This window comes from Stegodyphus dumicola, chromosome 8 (assembly GCF_044657685.1).
Source record: "Stegodyphus dumicola isolate Sdum_Otavi_A_Nest chromosome 8, ASM4465768v1".
NCBI classification, from domain to species: domain Eukaryota; kingdom Metazoa; phylum Arthropoda; class Arachnida; order Araneae; family Eresidae; genus Stegodyphus; species Stegodyphus dumicola.
This window is the reverse complement of record NC_140775.1, coordinates 110,193,381-110,216,173: the sequence shown is the minus strand read 5'-3', so window position 1 is coordinate 110,216,173 and position 22,793 is coordinate 110,193,381. Positions and strand designations below refer to the sequence as shown.

At 34.4% G+C, this 22,793-nt stretch overlaps 1 protein-coding gene across 3 annotated transcripts in view; it reads left to right on the top strand.

Annotated features, from left to right (window-relative positions):
* The window catches only part of LOC118184871 (deoxyribodipyrimidine photo-lyase-like), a 93,890-nt gene extending 71,317 nt beyond the window's left edge, over positions 1-22,573 (top strand). For all 3 annotated transcript variants that reach the window (XM_085822263.1, XM_085822264.1, XM_085822265.1), the window contains one exon: positions 22,211-22,573. In XM_085822263.1, coding sequence (XP_085678389.1) covers positions 22,211-22,353 — 143 coding nt within the window. In that variant the 3' untranslated portion in view covers positions 22,354-22,573. The remainder of the gene's footprint in view (positions 1-22,210) is intronic.
* Positions 22,574-22,793: the final 220 nt, after the last annotated feature.

Here is a 22,793-nt window from a genome sequence, read left to right as displayed (position 1 = left end):
AAATTATAAAATCTTTCAAAGATGTTGTTAATATCAGAAGCAAACTTAAATGCTTAGATTATATAAATAACTGAGTTCATGAATTTAGTGCAAAAACCAAAACATGACGATCTCGATCCAACTGTAAATGCATTGAGTGCCAGTAAGTATATTATTATTATTGCAATTATTTTGCATTCTGTTTCACATTGCAGAAAGTATTTCTTTTGCAAATGTTATGTTATTTCCAAGTTAATGTCCGTGTCATTCTAAAATTCATTTGCCTTAAATGAAAGAAAAAGTGCATTCAGTATCGTCGCTGAATTTAATACACATGTATAAGAAAAGAATGCAAAGGTATAAAAGATGTTACACATTAAAAAATGGGCAATATCCATAAAATAATATTATTCAATTTAAAATACGTATCTCTTTTCTCTGTTAAAAATCTACTATATTAGTGTAACTTCAAAAATAAATTTTACTTTTTCAAACTGATTATAAATATTGTGAATTTACTGTGTTACTATTGTTAGCTCCCAACATCGATTTTGCTATTTCCGACAACTGACTTGTCTTATGCTTTCAGAGATTGCATGTGTAAAGAATAGAGGAACCTGAATGAACATGAAATAACGAATTAATAATCACAGCACCTTTGATATGAAGGGTTTTAAATTTAGAATACATTTATTATAAATCTTTGCACTTAATACACATTTACGGAATTAGCACAATAAGTACTTATGACGGTCTGATCTATAAAATCAATAATTTCATGTTCCCCATCAGTTTTATGAAGCTCATGATTTTTTATCTGAAGAGAAGAACTTTTCAAGTTGGAGTTGGAGATACTTTGTCACAGAATAAAGTAATACAAAGAGGAGTCCTGCAAGGCTCAGTTATCGCACCAAAGCTTTTTAATATTTTTATAAATGACTTACCTAATCCATTGGGGTCTAAAACACTAAAATATGCAGATGACACTGATTTTGTCGCAATCAAGAAGCCCACAGTTAGCTCTAAACACAGTGGCGTAGCTAGGGAAGGGCAAAGGGGGACATCTGTCCCCGGGCGCAGCATCTAGGGGCGCCAAATTAATGGTACACAATTTTAGAATGAAACTTTTTACACTTTTGGTACGCAGAAAGGGGCACAAGATCGTCAGTTGTCCCCGGGCGCTGAAAACCCTAGCTACGCCTCTGTCTAAACAACCTCCAACTCTACGTGAACGTTGTCGCCGCCTGGTGTCAGCCCTGGAAGGCAAAAATTAATACCATTACAGGAAAAATGAGAGAACAAATAGTGATATAAAAATTGAAAATGATATCATCCCAGTCTCTTCGTCTGCTAAATATCTCGGAGTGATTCTTGATGAACGACTTAGCTTTAAAGGCCATGTAATTAACCAAGTTAACAAAGCAAACAGAGCTTACATGTCTCTCTATAATCTCATAGGATGGAAATCTAAACTTAGTTTTAAAATTAAACGTACTCTGTATATTTAGCACTTATTAGACCAATTTTGCTTTATGTAACCCCAGCCTGGGCCACGGCGTTAAAGACTGAACGAAGGAAAATTAACCTCCTGCAAAATAAAATACTAAGAGCAATGGTTAATGCACCTTGGTATGTTAGAAATACGATCATTTATGAAGATTTAAAAATTAAATCAATATCGGAGCAGATCCTAATGGATGCTCACAACTTTTTTGAGAAAATGGAGAATTCGCCAGTCAATACTTTGAGAGAACTTACGAACTATGATCCCACTGTGGAAAGCATCGTGAAACGACCTAGGTCAATTCACCACAATGTAAAGTGGTAGCTGTAAATATGTATATAGTTTTATCCAACTTATCTCATTTTATTCAAGAATTTAATCAAGCATTTAATCCCAGTATTTATCCAAGTATTTAACGAAGATTTATTTCCCGTGTTTGTGAATTTGTGTTTGTGTTTACTACTAAGAATATGGACTTTGTGCCTGGACACGCAAAGACTTTTAGTGTTATTTCTACGAAGTGTAAATAGTAATTGAACTCACCACGCCTACCAATGTGGATGCAACCGTATTGGCTAGTACCTGTCACGTGATACTCATACCCTGAATTCTCAAAAATTAGATATTATTCTCTCAAATCTCTCACTAAGCACTTTTATGTTCTTCAGTCAGGACTCAGGTGATTTTCATGACTTAAAAATTGAAATTTTTGCTCTTATGTTAGTGTACGCCACCTTGACTTGCCACTTTAAAGCTCTGATTGCCTGATCTCTCAGACTCTTATTTTCGCCTTCGGGTGAGTGGCGTGATAGCGCTCTAAGTTTTTTTACAACCGTGAATGGTCGTATGGCAAGTTAGAATGATCAGGTTTAAACTCTAAGAAGTTGATGCCTGTAGTGAAAGTAAAGCATAAGCATAAGAAGTACTTTTGCTTTCTGGATAAAAATAAAAACCACTATATTTTTTATTATTTGGATCCTAAATTCTGCTGCGTAGTGCCTTCCTAAATTCTAAATTTTGCCATTTCTAGATTTTGTTGCTCGGTGTGTCACTAAATTTTAAAAATTCTGCCATACCAGCTCTGTAACCGGCCCTTACCATGTATCATTTCATATTTATTCAGAATTCTCAAATTACTAAAGAAATAAAATTAGTACCTTTTCTTATACATTCTAAATGCATTTAGTTTTTCAGAATAACAAAAACTTTAATTAAAATCACAAATTCTAAAATAAAGAAGAAACGTATTGAAGAAAGAAACCGAATGCCTAAAGAGAAAGAAAATTATTTTTCAAAGATATGTACAGTTATTATTATGCAAGTTAAGCAATTGTTTACAATTTCAGTCTTTGCAGTCCTTCGCTTGCATGCTGCATTAGTTCCTTCCAGCTCTGGTAATTTGTAATTATTCGTGTTTGAGTTATCGCTGCTGATATTTGAATTTGTTATGCGATTACTATATGACGAGTTACGAGTATGCTACAACATGTTACTGACATGTCAATTTGACTTATCTTCTAAGTCCTAGTTCCGACAACAATTCAGTCAAAAATTCCGAAATACTGAAGCTGAAGTAAAAGGTTTAGTATATATTCACTGTATCTTAATAAAGTAATCAGGGTGTAATAAAAATATATTATAGAATTTACGCTGATCCAACTTTTTGTCTGAATGAACAACATGTAATGGAAGAGAAGGCTTGTAGAGGTCTGTTTTTGACATACCTCTAAAAGCAAATATCATACTCCTTTTGTCTCTTCAATTTAAAAAATCTTTCCTTTGAGAGGCAACTTTAGTTTTTGGGAAAGAAAAAAAAATCACAAGAAGACAAATTTGAAGAACAAGCAGTACGATTGAGTACACATACTGATTTTTGGAATACAAGCAGTCTCCGATTGGTTATTGAATAATGAAAACATGCATTGCTGTGCAATACAAAGCATTTGGAATACTTTTTCTGACTGAATAACGTAAGATTAAAAGTCATCTGCTTAATTCACAGCCATTTACAAGTCAACTACTCGGGCAATTGCAGAATCGTTTTGATTTTGAGCTTGTAAGACAGACCTAATATCACTGGTTCTTTAATCTTCCGAGAACATTCTTTCTTTAGCTCATATTCCGAGAATATTAAGTGAAGACAATTATTGCAAAAGAAATTGAATATTCATTTGCACTACGGCTTGGTAGTTTACTAACGAGTTAACAAAACTTACCATCGAACTTCCATTAATTCGTTCTCTAGAGGGTTGTATGTTTATATCATAATTTGACTTTATAAATGAATAATAAATTTATAATGAATTTATAAAAATGATTAGTCTAAATCTTATATTTCTATAAAAATATACTCTGCTTTAAAAATATTGGATGATAGTATCAGCCGCTCTTTCAGCCACTTCATAAGCAACAGCTTGTTTAGAAATAAATTATGCAGTTAATGTCATAAAATATTTTCGTAAAATTCAAATAAACATCAAGCGAAAGTTCTCAGTTTTAGACAATTTGATTTAAACGAAGTTAAAGTAAAGTAGCAGGCTATAAAATGCCGAAGATAAAAATTTACTCTTACAAATATTTTTTTAAAAAAAGGAAGAGAGAGAGAGAGAAATTTAAAAAAATAGTTAAAAATTTGAATAATATCATCTATAATTTAAAAAATCTGATGTGTACACCACATGACTTCCTTGTACGGAATATTAAATTATATGCATTTTTTCTTGCATTTCATTTAAACTTATTGGATTGAATTAAATCTACTTCGCCTACAGCGCATAAACCACAATAGAATAAACGCATTCTTTAAAATTCACTCTAGTATTTGTGTACCATAGCGACATTCTGGCGCTAGATTCACTTAACAGTATTATATTTCGTTCATATTATAACTTATAATGCACAAAATTTATATCATTTAAAGAATAGAATTATCTAATCGTTCCCACATGTTCTATTCAAATACTATAATAAAGCTAGAATGATGTATAAAAGAAATTAAGCAAACAAAACAAAAAGAAACAGTTTTTCATAGACGATTGAGTATTTCTCATTCAATTAATTCAGTTCTCACTTCGCGAGAAGGCAAAAATACATAAAAACTCAAAATATCTATATTATAAAATTACAAAGTAAATCTTAAACACTTATTTCCTCGAAAAAATTCCAGAAAGGATTAAGCATGATTTAATTGGCAATAATAAATGAAGGCGTTATCTTTGTTGTTGCGAAGCTAAGTTTCTCTAGATTGGCAACAAATCCGCTAGTCTTCTGTTTTAAATGTAAACAATCAATGGCCGCCATAAAAAAATAGGCTTAGTGGCACTTAAACAACTTTACAATTGCTGATAATTCTAAAAATATTGCACACAGATTTACTAAAGGCATAAAATCCTTAACCGGAAGATAAAAATATAATTCAATCATTTTTAAAGAAAAAAAAAAAATGTACAATTTACAAGCATATAAGGGTAAAGAAACTGAGATCATTGAGCCGGGTAATAGAGTGGATATATATATAAATATATTTATATACGTTTGGTGCGGCCGATTGCAACCAAAATACGAGGTGCACATCTACATGTTATAGCAGTCCTATATACAAAATTTCAACGTTCTGAGGCTACTCGTTTTCGAGTTATGCGAGGAACGTACGTACGTACGTACATACGCACGTACAGACGCCACGAAAAATTCTCTTCAGAATTAATTTTAAAGCAGTTTTATAATTTTTTTGAAGGAAAAGAGTATTTTATTCTGTCCTTACGTACAGATATCACGCAAAAACATCGTTAAATTGCATTCGATAGCGGTCAAAATGGATATTTTCGTTGAAATATGCTGCCTGAAACTTTTCGCGATTACTTCCTTTTTACTTCGTACAAGGAAGTAAAAAGATATCTTTTCATATAGCATTAATAAATATTTATTACGCATCATTGAGGGAAAAAATTTCATATAATTAATTCTCCGTAAAATTTTACTTGAAATTTAAGGTTAAAAATAGCTGTGGCAATTCACTGTAACTAAAATCCATAAATCACGTTTGGCGTTATTATCGCTCAAAAAGAATATGCCAAATTTGAAAACGCGAAAATATGTAAATTCGTGTATATCTTAGAAAATTTTGAATAAAAAAGTCTAATTTTTTGCAGGTATGCTTAGAAATACACCTACTTTAAGATGATGGTAAAAATTTTATAGGTTATAATTCAAAATTTTTTTCGAAAAATTTATAAAAATTATTTAAAAATAGAAATTTAAAAAATAAAACACAAATAATGGGTAAATTTTATTTGGAAAGAACGTAAATTTCGAAATGTGAAAGGAAAAAAAAAAAAAAAAATTTAATAAAAAAAGAGATATTAATAAATATTTGCCAAATTCAATTGAGTAGCTAAAATTTTGAGAGTTAATATCTTAATCGTACGAGTAGTTTTTAAGTTAATATCTTAAAAACTACTCGTACGATTTTTACAAAACTTGGTATTCTGGCATAATTTGAGTCGTAGAATCGAAATATGGAAAAAAAAAATGGTATGTTATTTCAGAAAAAGTCCGATTTTGTGTCAAAATACCTATGTTAGAATAGTGCTATATATAAATCTAATATATATCCTAAGTCGCGCTTTCGAGACATGAAAAACGCAGTTTGAATTTTGTCAATCGGCTTTTTTTTTTTTTTTTTTTTTTTTTTTTTTTTTTTTTTTGAGCAGTGTACATGATGCAACGAGAACATGCTAGAAAAGCCGTTGACGAATACAAATGTGCCAGAAAAAAGGAAAAAAAGATCCACCCTATTGAAAAGACGATCTTTCATAAAAATTTCTTAAAGGATGTTGAACGTCTTAGGGGAGTAAGGGAAAGCAGAGCTTTTTTCATGAGATTAATCGTGGACAAAGAAGTTTCAAGACTACACTATGCATAGGAACTACTACACTGTGCATAGGTGTGACAGGAACTACACTGTGCATAGGAAAAGATGGCAATATTTTAAGTGCAAAAGGTGACATTCTTCAAAGATGGAGGGCGCATGAATCTTGACCTCTCTTCAGAAGTAAGTGGATCAACAATCAGAAATTTAGAGCCTATTGATCCCCTCTCTTTGATAGAAGTGAATAATGCTATAAAAAACTGAAAAAAAAAAAAAAATCTCCTGGACCTGACAATGTACCGTCAGAAGTTTTAAAAGTTGTGAGACCTATTTGTGTACAGCTTATAAAGAATTAATTCAACATATTTTGGAGAGGGAGACATTCCCAATAGAATGGAAACTTAGTACCATTTGCATGATACACAAAAAAAGGTGACATACTAGACTATAGTAATTATAGAGGAATTAGTCTTCTTTGCGCACCCTATAAAATCCTGTCTGCTATTCTTTTTGACAGACTTTTGTTTGCTGTTTGTCAATAACTTGATGGGCGACTATCAATGTGGATTTCGGAAAGGACGACATACAAATGAGCAAATTTTCAACTTAAAACAGATCCTTGAAAAATGTAGAGAATTTGGAATCGAGATTCGCAATCTTTTTATCGATTTTAGAACAACATATGATTGTATTAACAGAGAACTCATAAAAGCTGTGCGTGAATTGAAAATTCCAGAAAAACTTGTTGCACTTGTAGCCTTGAAACTCAAAGAAACCATAATTCAAGTATGCATGCAGGGTGATTACACAGAACAGCTTGAGGTAAAAAGTGGAGTGCGACAGTGGAATGCATTAGCATACCTCCTGTTTAATATAGCACTTGAAAAAGGTATTAGAGGCTCAAAGATCAATATTAGAGGACATATTTTTACTCAGTTCAAATACTGGCTTATTCTGATGACATTGGCATTATTGCCCGAACCGCACTGGCTCTCAGACTGCCATTTATGGCATTGGAATAAAGTTTTAAAAGAATACTTTATGTATAAACCAAAATAAAACTAAATATTTACCTTGCTTAAAGTATGACTTACAACTTAGTCATTAGAAATTGGCAATTATAAATTTGAAAAAGTTAACAGTTTTACTTATTTGGGAACAGAGATAAATAATAAAAATGTGTTGCCCCCCTCAGAAATATATTAAAGAATCATTGCTGCAAGTAGATTTTTTTTATACCCTGAAGAGATATTTAAAATCCAGCTTTCTTAAATTAAGAACTAAATTGCTTCTTTGCAAAAGTTTCTTGACTTCTGCATTGACTTTATGTGAAGAGGAAGCTCTGGGAATTTTTGAGCGAAAGATCTGACATTGCATTCTTGGTGTGGTCCAAGTGAATGGATCATAGAGAAAATCTAATTTAGAATTCTATAAACTTTACAAACAACCTGATATTATAAAATTCGTGAAATTACAGAGACTTATGGACTGGCCATCTGGCTAGAATGAATGAAGATCATTGCTGCAAGAAAATCTGTATGGCAAAGCACATAGGGAGTAGTAGACCTGGGGACAGACCCCGCTAAGATGGATTGATTGTGTCGAAAAAAATCTTAATATTTTAAAGGTTAGAAACTGGAAAACAGTTGCCAAAAGTAGAGTTGCCTCTAGAAGATTTCTGATGAAGGTCAGAACCCACCCATGGCTCTGAAGCCATTGAAGAGAAGAATCTTCTTTCAAAAATGTCCAACTATGTCCAACCATTATAAGAGTAAAATATTTAATGCTACGTGATAAATTTTATAAAGGTAGTTTTGTTCTCAATTTTTTTTATAATTATGTTTAATAATAATGATATTGGCATTATTGCCCGTTAGCATAAACTTGTGGATCTGTTTTATTCTTAGGAAGATATCACAAAAGTGTAGTTCAGGCGTAGCGAATATCTTTAATTGAATTTATTCACTTCCCATTTATTGATGGGTCCTTAATTTTTTCATTAATGGTCCTTAAAAGTACTTAATTTCCATGCGCAGACATGTGTACGAACCCTATGTATCCCATATATAATCATCTAGGGTTTCATTTTAGAATTTTAAATCAGTGTCCTTTAAACTTATTACTGACATAGGAGTTAACGCTTCAGTCTGAATTAAGATGGCCGAGTCCTATGAAAATTAAAGTAACTTTTTCATTAACTCTTTAAATTTGACAGAAGGCACCACTTGTGCTTACAAACTAAACTCCGTCACTTGCGCGTATTTAAAACAACTTAAGTTAAAACTTAAGTTCACGTAAAATAGTAAGAGACTATACTAAACGGTTTATTTAAGATGGCTCAAATATTTTTTAAGGTCATGTTTTTAACATCAGCTAGCAAAATGGATAAAGTCAGAATAATATCTGGCAGAGCAGGCAGTAGGATGTAAACTGCTGCTAAAAGCGCTAACACCGAAGCATTCAAAACCCTCAACTTAAGTACGCAAATAATTAATTTGCATTCTTGTGAGGACGATGGAAAGGGGTTTAAATCATAATAATTGGTTGATTAACATAAAATACTTTATAACCATGTTATTTAAACTGAGCATGAACTTTATCAGGTTTGTGACATTATCAGGAATGCACATAGTAGGATATATGTGCTGTAGATTGATGCTATTATGAAATGATTGCTACTATGAAAATGAAAATCCTTCCCTTAAAGGTTTCTAATTATAATGTATTTTAATGAAAAGTCGCCGAACTCCATCTACTATAATTCTTCATTTTAATTAAGTGAAGTTGTAAGGATTTTAAGTTTTACTAACGTTTATTTTATTTTAAAACTTTGCTATCCTCTCTTATTTTCCATTTCCGGCCAGAATAAGCGCGCGTAGAATTATTTTGCTTACGAGGTTGCAAACTGTGTAGGTATTTAAGTTGTGTCTTTTAGCCAAGGGAGAGACTTCTTGCTGCCTTAGCACGCGTGTGCTTTTCAGTCAGTTCATGTCTGCCTTTAAGGCCAGAACTTAGTTTTCGCTGATATTTGATGACGTACTGTAGTCTTTTGCATTTCGCTCACTACATACGTAGTGTCAAAAGTCCAATCTTCGCGTTACTAGTCTCTGTAAAGTATCTAAATTTAGTTCTTATTTTGGGTAAAAGTATAGTTTAGGGTACCCCTTGGCGAAACTTGGCGATTTTTGACGGTACATGGATACCGATTTTGTGCAATTCTTTGAGTCGTTATTTTGACCTGCGAAGCGGCGATTTTTGGATTTTCGGGCCAAAAATCGCCGCTACGCTAGTCAAAATAACAAGATAAACAATTGCACAAACTCGGTATCCATGTACACATCGACTTATTTTCACTTAAAAAAAAATCCCCGAATTGCACAAAAATGGCATTGCGCACTCCTTTGACTTTATCCATGTACACGTCGACCTATTTTCACTAAAAAAAAAAAAAAAAAAAAAAAAAAAAAAAAACAGAATTGCACAAACTAGCATTGCGCACTCTCTTTACTTTGTCCATGTACACATCGATATATTTTCATTTAAAAAGTCAAAGGAGCACAAAATTCTACAATATAGGCAAACAAAAAATACATAATTTCAATAAAATACATTTTAAACCAAACAATAAAATAACATAAAAAAGGAAAAATATGTTATAAATTTAAACACTACCAAAAGCAAATATTCACTTACCATGATTTACGAGTTCGCTTCGTACACCCAGAGCCACATAAAAATCAAAATATCAATCATATTCAAATGACTTTTTTCAAACCAGGTACTCTTTCTGATCGAACGCTTCACATAGTGACCATCTGAACCTTTCTTCCTACAAATCCATTTAGATCCATCTAAACGGTTTTTACGTTCGACTAGACACATAGCCTTCCTACATACAGGACACTTATAATGGCTACTAAGGAAACCTTCATTTACACACCAGTCAATAAAAGCTCTTTTCCCCTTTCGCTCCAAATCGTACAGAAACTTCAAATTAATCTTACTACATTTGGCCATTCTACCGTCTAAAGAATCAAACCAACACACACCACAAAATCGCTTACAAAACATACCATGATTCAAAATTTCCCAGAATCATGCACCCGATTACGTCACAATAGGGTTTCCATAACATTCAACTACTCAGGCTACCATAAATGAAACAACAACTTGGCGATAAATCAAACAACAACTTCGCCATAATACAAGGGGTACCTTAAAGTCTACTCTACTTCTTATTTTGTTAAGTTAGTTTATTTCTTTTTTTCTACGTTTTAGACCATAAGTGCTGGTCTCTGTATCCTGAAGGCTGTACGCTGTGAGAAATAAAGGGTCTTCTTATTTTTTGTTATCTTCTACGCACGCACGAACATAGTTTTGAGTAAGTTTCCTGTTCCTACTCAGGACTCCAGTTATATTTCCAAAGGGAATTAGGAGGAACAGAAGTCCGGACAAGGTGCTTGAATCAAATGTTTTCTTGTATTAAAAATTTGGCAAAATCAGATGCTTTATATTTACAGAGGCTGTTTGCACACTTTTTAGACGATTTTCATAGCATTTACAGAAATATTTTATCAAAATTTATTATGTTTTAAATGTTCCTTTTGAGAACCCTTATTCTTCACTATCTTTCTACACCATAATTTCCATGACAGTAAAGCTTTTTTAGTATTAAAAGAGGTATTTTATCCCATTTTTCTTGAACAGCTTTCCAAAGTTCAAGGAGGGTTGTAGGTAGACGTTTCGATACTTAGCTTTTTAGAAGTCTAAAAGCGCGAAAATCTGTGGATATTAGTTAGTGTTTGTATATGAAGTCATGTCCTGTCTAGAGTCGAAAATTTGCCGTAAAAACTGCACGGGGAATGTCCATTGGGATAGGCAAAAATGCAAGAGTAATCCACACTTTATCAGTTGAAAGGAGTTTATACTTTTGTTTTAAGAGTTGGTTCACCTTCCTTTTTATCTCAGAACTGAAGTGATGGCTGGATAGAAGAAAAGATGGCTGAGGTAGCTTACAGCCATTTTTAGCCAAAAGATCCGTCTTTTTCGTTTCCATGCACCCCACAGGGCTAAGGATCAAGCTCCCAGCCAGAGGCAATTTCTTTGGATACATTTATCTTAGCCTTTTCAACAAGAAAGTAATCACTAAGTATATAGAAGACAGCTGCCATAATGGCAGCCTCAACAAATATAACTGCCTTGCTAACGTTATCAGGTTCAATGTTCCGTCTTACTTTCTTTGGGAACATGCAAGGACCTGACTCGGAACAGAGAGCTTACTAAAGCTATGTTCAATAACTGTGGGAAGTAGACAGGATACACAAGAAGGGTATACAAAACCCTTTATTTTTCTCTCTTTACAATATTTTCCGTACTTCGGAATACAAAGACCCACTACTTGTGGTCTAAACGTAAGAATATAAAAATATAACTAAACTCTAATTTAATTTTAAAATAATAAACGTGGAAGATTGGCCTTATATTAACAGGAAGCCGTATGTAGTACAGAGAACTGCTAACACTACAATACGTTTAAAGTTATCAAGAGGATTAAACCTCTGGCCTGAAAGGCAACCAGCAACTGAGTCAAACTTCTAAGGTAAGCGGCCTGCCTCGACTAACTCCTTCCTCTCTCTCGCTTGGCAAAAAGCCACAACTTAAATACTTGGCGTTCGCCAGACAAACTTTGCATAAATAAGTTAACGCTTATAATTCTGGCCGGAAGTAGAAAATAAGAAGTGATAGTAAAGATTTAAAATAAAATAAACGTTAGTAAAACTTAAGATCCTTACATACTTCCCGCCAGAGTTAATTAGTTTGAAACTGAGGTCTAAAACGACTTTGTTGAAAACTTTTAGCTCTAGAATCTAACGCGAGGCCAATCTTTTACAAACATTTTTCGCTAGAAACTAGAAATTTAAAAGAAAGAAATTTGTTTTTACTATAGCAGCTCCCAGGACACGCAATTTTTTCATCTGTACTGCATCTAAACAGGAGCTTTTATTCAAATCTGGTTCCTTCCAGAGATCTGGAAGGAAAACTAGTTTAATGAAATGTTACACAATGAAATGGCAAGTAACATGTATAATTATATTTCTCTTAACATTCTTATTTCATTCATGACTATTTTAATTATCTCTCCCCGTGCTGTCTGACATGTGTTGTAAAAGAACACCAAACACGAATGTGTTTATGTCTACGTGTTCAACACTTCCTCCTACAATCAAAGCACTAACGTGTTAAAAATTCAACATACCAAGACCTCGTAACACACCCTAACTTGAACTCTAAACCCTGAGGTACTATTCTGAAAGTGCCTAACTCTGAAGTGCAGCGTCAGAGAGCCTAACTACATTCATTCAACCTTTAACACATATTCACCATGATTTGGTCTTTTTACAGTCACACGAATAACAAATTTTTAACATTACTTTCACTTTTACCATATCACGGTATTTCTTAACATTTGAAATAACAGTTCACATTGTATATAAGAACATATTAACATGCCGTTAATTTTACGCATTTGACAACATACATTAGTAGTACATTGTTCTTCTATTCTTTTCAAAGCAAGTGCCAATTTTTCTACGTTGAAAACTACATTTCAAAAAGTCTTTCAGACTAAAACTTCTTTCTTGCCAGAATGTTTTAAATAAAATTTATACAATAACTTTTACAATATTTAAGTCTTTACATATTCCTATTATACATCAACTTTAGTTTTACGCGCGAGTAATTGAAAAACATAATACCAAAATCGGTAACAACTCATTTCTCGCCCTTTTGGTGATAAAAGTACACCTCGCATGAGGTAAAACTTCTTGAAATCTGCCACTTGCAGTAAGAATGAAAGATTAACTTAAGTTTGCAAAGTAACATAAAATTTTACTTATCTTTGTGATATTCGGACATTCTTTTGTGAGCCCAGTCTTGGAAGGTATCGTAGATTCTTGTTTGATTTATCCTCCTTCTTGTACGGGCTCGCCCTTCATTGCCTTCCTCTAGAAGCTTTCTTTTTTCTCCAGTTCGGTCACCCTTGAATACCTTCTTTTTCGCCTCTGCCTGTGGTCTTGGCCATTTGATGGCAGCTGGTCTTGGCGGAACCGGGAAACTTCTTTCGCGTTCCTGCTTGGCCCTCGTTGCTGGCCGTTCAAACTTTCCTTGTAATTTTTCCTCCGCCGCTGGTGGCCCTTCCGCAGTTCGGCGACATTTGCTGAGGAGAGTCCTGTTGGATGAGTAGATCTTCCGTTTTAGAGCCGGGTTATAGATGCCGTCATTTCTCCTGGCTCTCTTTGCATACGTCGTCCTTCTCCCTTCTTCATTCTGGAGGTGGTCGTGAGCTCTCTTTTCTGGACGGTGGAACGGCTTCTTTTTCTTGCTACCTTCAATTTTCCCGCGGGGAAACTTTTTTTTCACTTGCTCCTGCCTCTTAATGGCTTGCCGTTGTACTTGTCGTTGTTCCACCTCTGGAGCTTGTGCCTGCGGTGTCTGCCGTGCTGGATCCTGCAAAAGATCTGTAAATATTTGCATTTTATTACGATCATAGTAGGGTTTGATTTGATCAATGTTTGCGGAGCAGGTTTCACCATTCCTGGCTTTCAACACTACTACAGCGTGAGTTATTTTTTCTATGACGTATGATCCTTCAAATCGTGGAAAAAATTTGGCAGTTTTATCTTCTGGTGCTGAAGAAAGTGAATGCTTAATTTTTAATACTTCATCCCCTACTTTATAAGTTACTCCCCGTCGTTTCAAATCGTAATGAAGTTTTCGTTTTCTCTGTGCTATTTCCGTATTCTTTTTTGCTTCTTTAATTAGTTTTTCTATATCACCCATTTTAAATTTTGGGGCTCTTTGTTGCACATAAAATAATTTATCTAACGGCGTTATAATCTTTCTGCCTAAAAATAACTCAGCAGGAGTTTTGCCCGTTGTATCATGTTTTGCGGTCCTAAGGGCGAAAGCAAATTCATTGACATAGTTATCCCAGCTTTTATGAAAATTTTTAACATAACTACGGATAATTTTCACTATATTTCTATTGACCCGTTCCGCTATATTTGATTGCGGCCGATACGGGACCATTTTTAAATGACGTATGCCCAGTTTTTGGCACATGTCTTCAAATACATTACTTACAAATTGAGGACCATTATCCGATATAACTTTTAGGGGCGCCCCGTATTTTAAAATATATTTATTTAAAATAGAATCAGTAACTAATTTCGCGGAGGCTCGTTTTAAGGGAACAATTTCGGTCCATTTACTAAAATGATCACCCATAACAAGGAGATAGCGACTTCTATTTAACTGACTTTTTGGGAAAGGGCCCAATAAATCGATGCCAATTATTTCATTTGGAAATTCGGATTTAATACTATTTAGAAACCCGGCCGGGCGGAAATTAATATAATTAACTGCTTGACATGTTGGGCAAGACTGGACATACGCCCTTGTTAGCTTTTGCAGTTCAGGAAAGTAGACTGCCTCGCGTACGCGTTGGATAGTTTTTCGAATACCAGCATGAGAAGCTAAAGGGCTGTCATGGAGCTCCTGCAGGATATTTAACCTAAGACTACCTGGGATAACAGGTCGAAATTCGTTGTTGGAATTCGTAGTTTTTGTATAAAATAATGGACCATCTATTAGTTCGTAATGGGCCGCCCTATTTCTTATCGCCACAATATCTTGGTGGCTAAAATTTTCAGGATCCTTCAAATACTCATAAATGCTTCCAAACTCAGGATCCTTACCCAGTTCGGTTATTACAGTTTCTCGGGAATTTATTGTACATGCTGTGAGCATTCCCACCTTTACAGTATTACCTTCTTCATCTATTTTAATTCTGGATAGGGCATCTGCTACGATATTTTCCTTTCCGGGGGTATGCTTGATTACCAGATTATATTCTTGTAGCTTGAGTGCCCATCTTATTAACCTTGGGGATAAGTTTTTCCCTGAGTACAATCTAGTTACCGCCGCATGATCAGAGTAGACTGTTATTGGCGCCTTTCCAAAATAGACTCGGAACTTTTGCACTGCTAACAGAACTGCAAGTGCCTCTCTCTCGGTCGCGGAATAGTTTCTTTGTGTTTGATTTAAAGTTCGGCTAAAAAATGCCACGGGCTGCTGATTTTGCGAAAGTACCGCTCCTACCGCATAATCCGAAGCATCCGCTGAAATTTCTAAATTCTCATCCTTTTCACGAATTTTCAACACAGGGGCTTGCGTTAATGCTTGTTTTAATTTTTCGAAAGCACTATTGGCTTCGGCCGTCCACGAGAATCTTGCCTTTTTCCTTTTTAATTTTAACAATGGTTCAGCAATAGCTGCAAAATCTTTTATAAAGGACCTATAATATGAACAAAGTCCTAGAAAAGAAGAGAGCTTCTTCGCCGTGTTTGGAGTCGGATACTTTTGTACAGCGATTATTTTTGATTCGTCTGTCTCGATTCCTTTCTGAGATATTTTGTAACCTAAATATTTTAATTCAGGGGCTGCAAATTTGCACTTTTCGACATTAACTTTTAGACCGGCCTCATTTAATAAAGAAAACACCTGTCTTAAATCCTGTACATGTTGGTCCAGATTATCACTAGTAATAATGATATCGTCTAAATAGATAAATGTGGACTTTCCAAGAACAGGCCTTAGCACAATGTCCATACATCGCTGAAATGTTGCCGGTGCCCCTGAAAGGCCAAACGGCATACGCAGAAATGCATAAGTGCCAGACTTGGTTATAAAAGCAGTCTTAGGCACGTCCTCAGGCCTAACCCATATTTGAAAATAACCAGTCGTTAAGTCTAAAGTCGTCATATATTTGGTTGATGTTATGTTCCTTAGAATTTCTTCAATAATAGGTAACGGATATACCGGATATTTAGTTATGGAGTTTAATTTACGATAGTCAATTGCGAATCTCCACCTTTTTGGATGTGTCAAAGGATAGTCATTATTTTTCTTATATAAAACCACCGGGCTAGCATAACTACTTGAGATGGGCGTTATGATCTTTTCACGTAGCATATCGGTGATATGCCATTCTATAATTTTTTCTTTATTCTTATCATACCGGTATGCTTTGTGGCGAACTGGCATTGAATCTCCGGTGTCAATACTATGGTTAGTAACCTGAGTAAATCCTGGAATATCACTAAATAACGAAGCAAATTCACTAACCACTTGTCGGATTCTTCGTTGCTCTTGATTAGGCAGGTGGTCAAGATTTAACATCGGCGGTTCAGCCTTTTCTTCACGAACTGGTTTCATCGTCAGCTTAAGGGACGCTTCATCAAAATCCAGCGTTGCTTGTGCCTCTGAAAGAAAATCTATCCCTAAGATAATATGTGCTTGCAGATTCTTTACTATGAAAAACATAACCTTTACTTGTTCGTCCTTGATACGGACATACAGCGGTAATTTACCTATACACTTACATTTTTCTCCTTGCTCCGCTAACACTGTCGTATTATCCGAATTATATATGCGGTATTTCCGAAAATACTTCCTAAAAAAATCTTCTGCCACACAGGAACACTACGCGCCTGTATCCAGGAGTGCGGTGGCTGGAATATTATTCACCAACACTTCAATCTTCGGAACAGTCAAATTTTTCACCATTACTGTATTTAACTTGAAGGAAGAGGGGTTTTCGTGGCCTTCGGATTTCCGCACCCTCCCGTCAGCAGAAATCCGTTTTAGTTTAAATTATTTTTCATTTCCGTGCTTTCCTTCTTTTTCCACTGGCCTTGAGACTTTTTTCCTGGATTGCTATTGAACTGTCGACGTTCGCCGGCTGTTTTTGAATGCTCGGGTTTCCTTGCCCACTGATTCGCTTTGCTTCCGTAGCCGTGTGCTTGAGTTTGCTGTAGTCTTGGCGCACCAAATTGGTTTCGCTGTTGATATTGATATTGATATTGGTGTCTTCTTTCAATGTCCGCCGTTCTACTTTCAAACTGGATTGCTAGCTCAAATAACTTTTCCAGTGTAGTCGGATTTCTTAATTCAATAAAGTCTTGCACTTGGGGCAGTAAGCTCGGCAAAATCACTTGAATTATCTCAGGATCCGGACGTTTTCCATACAAGAGTTTGAAGACGTGAATTTTTCTTAAAATAAAGCTTGAGAGGTTTTCGATTCTTTGCTGATATATACTGAAAAGTTCCGTTTCTAATTTCGCACGATCCCTTACAACAGGGAAGGCTTTTAGTAGGGCAGTCTTGAAATTTTCGTAAGTATAGGTGGGACTTCCTGCTTGACCCAAGAGACTTCTGCCTATACATTTGAACCAATTAAGCGCTTGGCCCCTCAAAGCGCTGGTAGCTAAGGTAACTTTTTGAAATTCGTGCACGGGGTAGAGCATGAAGTGGTCATCCAATTTTTCCAAAAAACTGGTTACCGGTGAGTTTTCATTAAATGTTGCTTCTGGTTTCATCGAAGCGCGCATGGTCTGGACGATGTAACCAAATCCTTCCAGGGCGGCAGCTGGCATTTCTGGATTCTGAGCCGCTTCTGCAGGCAGCACAGGTTCTTCTTGAAACTCGGCCATGGTTATTCTTCTTCGTCGGGCGCCACTATCAGGTTCAATGTTCCGTCTTACTTTCTTTGGGAACATGCAAGGACCTGACTCGGAACAGAGAGCTTACTAAAGCTATGTTCAGTAACTGTGGGAAGTAGACATGATACACAAGAAGGGTATACAAACCCTTTATTTTTCTCTCTTTACAATATTTTCCGTACTTCGGAATACAAAGACCTACTACTTGTGGTCTAAACGTAAGAATATAAAAATATAACTAAACTCTAATTTAACTTTAAAATAATAAACGTGGAAGATTGGCCTTATATTAACAGGAAGCCGTATGTAGTACAGAGAACTGCTAACACTACAATACGTTTAAAGTTATCAAGAGGATTAAACCTCTGGCCTGGAAAGCAACCAGCAACTGAGTCAAACTTCTAAGGTAAGCGGCCTGCCTCGACTAACTCCTTCCTCTCTCTCGCTTGGCAAAAAGCCACAACTTAAATACTTGGCGTTCGCCAGACAAACTTTGCATAAATAAGTTAACGTTTATAATTCTGGCTGGAAGTAGAAAATAAGAAGTGATAGTAAAGATTTAAAATAAAATAAACGTTAGTAAAACTTAAGATCCTTACAACGTTAGTAAGTCCAAGAAGAGTTAAAATTGCTTTTTCCGTGGCAAAAATCTCTGTATCGAAGTTAGAGGCATTAAGACCAACAGCATAGGGATATCTCAAAATATCCTTCATAGTACAATTCGGCACTAGTATTTGAGTGGCAAATTGAAGTCTCCAGCAATTACGGTGTTTCTATCAAGAGCATTTTCCAGGATAGAGATACTACATTACTAAAAACTTTTGTATATGACTAGGATGGTTATATACAAAAATAAATTTAGTTCTCAGCGATCCCTTCCATACGTTTAGCTAAACTGCCTTTAATATGTTGATTTGCATTGTTGGCGCGAGTAACCTATAATCCAAATGTATTACATTCGGATTATGGGTTACTCGTAATCTTTACAACTGTGACTTAACGCTCTTTTCTTGTTCTTACAAGATATTCTGCTTTGGTTTCTGTAAATGTCGGGCAGAGTTTCTCCAAATTCAAAGATCATCTGAGCTTAGTGTAAAAAATGCATACGTCTGTATTAAATCGGACTGTATTTAAGATAATATACTGACAGCATGCTTCAATACAACATTTATTTTAACGACAAACGCCAAAGATGAACACTTACATGTATACAAATATGACATCACAATTTTTCCTTTTCATACAAAAACATTACTGCCATCTATTGGCAAGCTACATAATCACAATATATTATATTTAACACTCCCTCCCCCATGCTTCTGTAACGAATGCATCAGGTTTACTAAATTTCAAGATTATAAAATCTTTCAATTGGTCTTCAAAAAACACCTTTATCAAATTGAATCAAACAACATCTAATTCTACCATCTCTTACATTAAATAATTCTTTAATCCTACCTGACTACTAATTACAGCATTTCACATTATCATCTCATAAAATGTTTAACTTCATTAATTTTAAATGTGGGAGAATTTTGTGGAGTTTTTGGAAACACAACTGGTCTTAGTTCTAGGAGATATTCTTTATAAAACCTTTTCAAAAAATTTTGTAATAGTAACTGCCCTTGTTTCCATCTTTCAATTGAGATCTTGTGGATTCTAATTTAGATTCTGGTGAAGATAAAGCAGTCAAGCTAAATACAGTTATAAAATGAGATGGTGAAAGAAGATTAGGTTCATTGAATACGTAGGTTATGGGCCTAGAATTAAAAGCTTTATCTTCAACTAAAATAATATACAGTTCTTCATAAAATAAGAAAGCTTTACCTAAGATACGTTTTAAATACGTTTTTACAGATCTTTACCAAATGTTCTCAAAATCCACTTCACCAAGGAATACCTTCTACAGTAAATTTCCATTCAAAATCGTTTTTCTCAAGAAAATTTAGAACTTTCTCATATTTACGCAATTTATATAAATACTTTAATTCACAATCTGCAGGTTTAAGGGTCTTAGCATTGTCAGAATAAATACCTCTGCACGTCAAATATCTACCCAATGCTTGAATAAAGCACTCTGTACTTAAATTTGATACCAATTCTAAATAGACTCGAGTCACTGTGCAAATAAACAATGAACTATAAACTTATGTGCCATCTTTTAACTACAAAGGCCCTGCAAAATCTGCCCCAATTATCTCAAATGGCTCAGCTTTCTCTGCATGGTCAGCAGAAAGAGAAGCTGATATCTTGTGACTAGCGAAAGCATTATATATTTTACAAAATCTACAATAATATAATACAAATTTTATAAAATATCTATCTTTTAAAATTTAGAATTTCTCTTTTACTTGCACTACAGTTCCATTTACACTTTTATTATTAAGAACCTTTTCATGACAGTAAAAAAGGATTAAATGAGAAAAATAATTATTTGGGAATATTACAGGTTGAATTCCATCTACAGCTAACAAGATGTTATTAATAATTATAAATTAATTATTAATACATTAATTATTAAGTATTATAGATATTAATCTACTCCCAACTCTTAAGCAACGCCTTTCATTAATTGTTGGATTTAACCCAAGCAATTGGGACTTCTGATACAATTGTTTTTTTACACATTTAACATTATTCAGTTCTGGGGAAGGGAAAAAAAAAAAAAGCTCACTTTCTGATTACGTACCAATAACACATAGCATTACATATTTCATTTTCGCCACATGACCAATCACTGTATTTTGTGACTTAAATTGTTAATGAATCTAAATATATATGACATCACTCTTAAAAGTTTACCTTGTAGAGACTTAGGTTAATTGGAAAAGCCAAAGAGATGAAAAATGAGCAAGCACCTTCGCCAGGAATCGAACCGCGGACCTCTGGAATACGGGCCCAGCGTGCAGAACCACTACACCACGAAGGCACGCCAAGAAGATGGGAGAAATATCTTATATACTCCCCCATTTAAAGGGCGACTGGTTTTTTTTTAGGGGACCCAATCGCCAAATCCTGGGTGGGGAGAAATCAGCATCCACCACCCTTTTAGTTCGGGCGCCACTGTAGAGACATTAGGTTAATTGCAAAAAGCCTGAGAGATGAAAAATGAGCAAACGCCTTCGCCGGGAATCGAAACGCGGACCTGTGGAATACGGGCCCAGCGTGCAGAACCACTACACCACGAAGGCACGTCAAGAAGGTGGGAGAAATACCTTATAACCTAAGTCACCAAATTTCCCTATCGTTAACAGAGGTTGTAAGGGTTGAGCGCTGTTAGTAACTTGAGTCATAACTTTCTCTTCAACATTATTCGTTATGTTACAATGTTAGTTCAGTTTGGACCAATTTATTTCATCTTGATGTAACCATGGTAGTGTATGCCACTACAAGCTCGCTCCCAGTAACATCACGATTTTCATGATTTTGACATCAGCATTATCTGATCCAGGACAGTGAAGCCACGTACTACATAATGTTTTATCTTGAATTTCCGACAGGCAATTTTGTACGAAAGTTTTCTATTGCCGCCGTGGGTTCTTTATCCAGTGAAGTACAATAAGAGAATGTTCACAAATAAATCTTTGCTCTTGAGGAAAATGCACATGAACTGTACCTAATAATACTGCCATGAGTTCGAGTCTTGGTAAAGATAAGTTTTTTAGGGTAGCCACTCTACTCTTGGCGATTACTAAAATTGCTGCAGAAGCTATTGATTCAAACAATGGAATTTCACATAAACTGCTGCTTTGTAAACATTTTGAGATAAACAAAAACAACGTAGCTTCAACACTTTTGTTTGTCAACTGTTTTTGGATTTGATAAATCCGCTATCTATTGGCAAGCTATATAATCACGACTTATTTTATTTAACAGTTACAGCACCAGCAACTTAATCCTAAGACATGGAAATGTTGAATGTTATTTAGTATTATAAGTTTCTTAAAAAATTAAAATGCAGCAAATAAAATTAAAAAATGGTTGCTTATGGTATTGATTATAATGTGCAGCTACTCATATTACTGTTTTAAAAATGAAAAATAATGTTATACTAATTGATAACAAAATATTTATTCCCTTCATAACCAGAAATATATTTTATTTAAAGTTAAATATTAAAGATGTAACAATAATACAATGAAGAAATCTTACTTTTTATATATCTGTATAAACACCCTAAGATCAAATAAATAAATATGTAGAAACTGTGGATTAAAATTTTGATAGTTTTTTGAAATTTTTTTTTTTTTTTTTTTTTAATTTACTTACGTGACTAATTTTTCTTAAAACTTATAGGTTGTATGTGGTCTATATGTGGCATCCATGATCAGGGCTGGGCTGAACGTGCTGTTTTTGGAAAAATACGATATATGAACTTTAAAGGCTGTCAAAGAAAATTTGATGTAAATGAGTTCATCAGAAAATACAAAGAAAAATGATGTAAAAAGTAGCTAATGAAATTTTCCATTTTAACTAAACCGTACAGGAATGTTTTAAAATTTTAACTTTTTTAATTCATGTGTCAAATTAGTTTTTATTTTTTAAGACATTTATTGCATTCATAACTTTTTATTCATTTGTTACCTTTTTAAAGTTAGGTTTTATCTTGCCCCCATCTTCTGGGGGAAAAATAATCAATAAAAGTTTTTGTAAGAGGAATTTGAATTGCCTTTCTTTCTATCTCTATGTGAGCGCAAATAATATTTGTAGATATTGTTGCGTGCGTATGGGTTCATAATGGATTAAATGCACACGGAACCGACGAGAGCTTGATAAAATTTATTTTCGCAAAAAGAAACACTTTTAAGAGTTCTGAAACTTTCCACAAAAGTACTCGTACAGCTTTTCTCAGTAGGACAGAGCACAATCAGTAGTTATC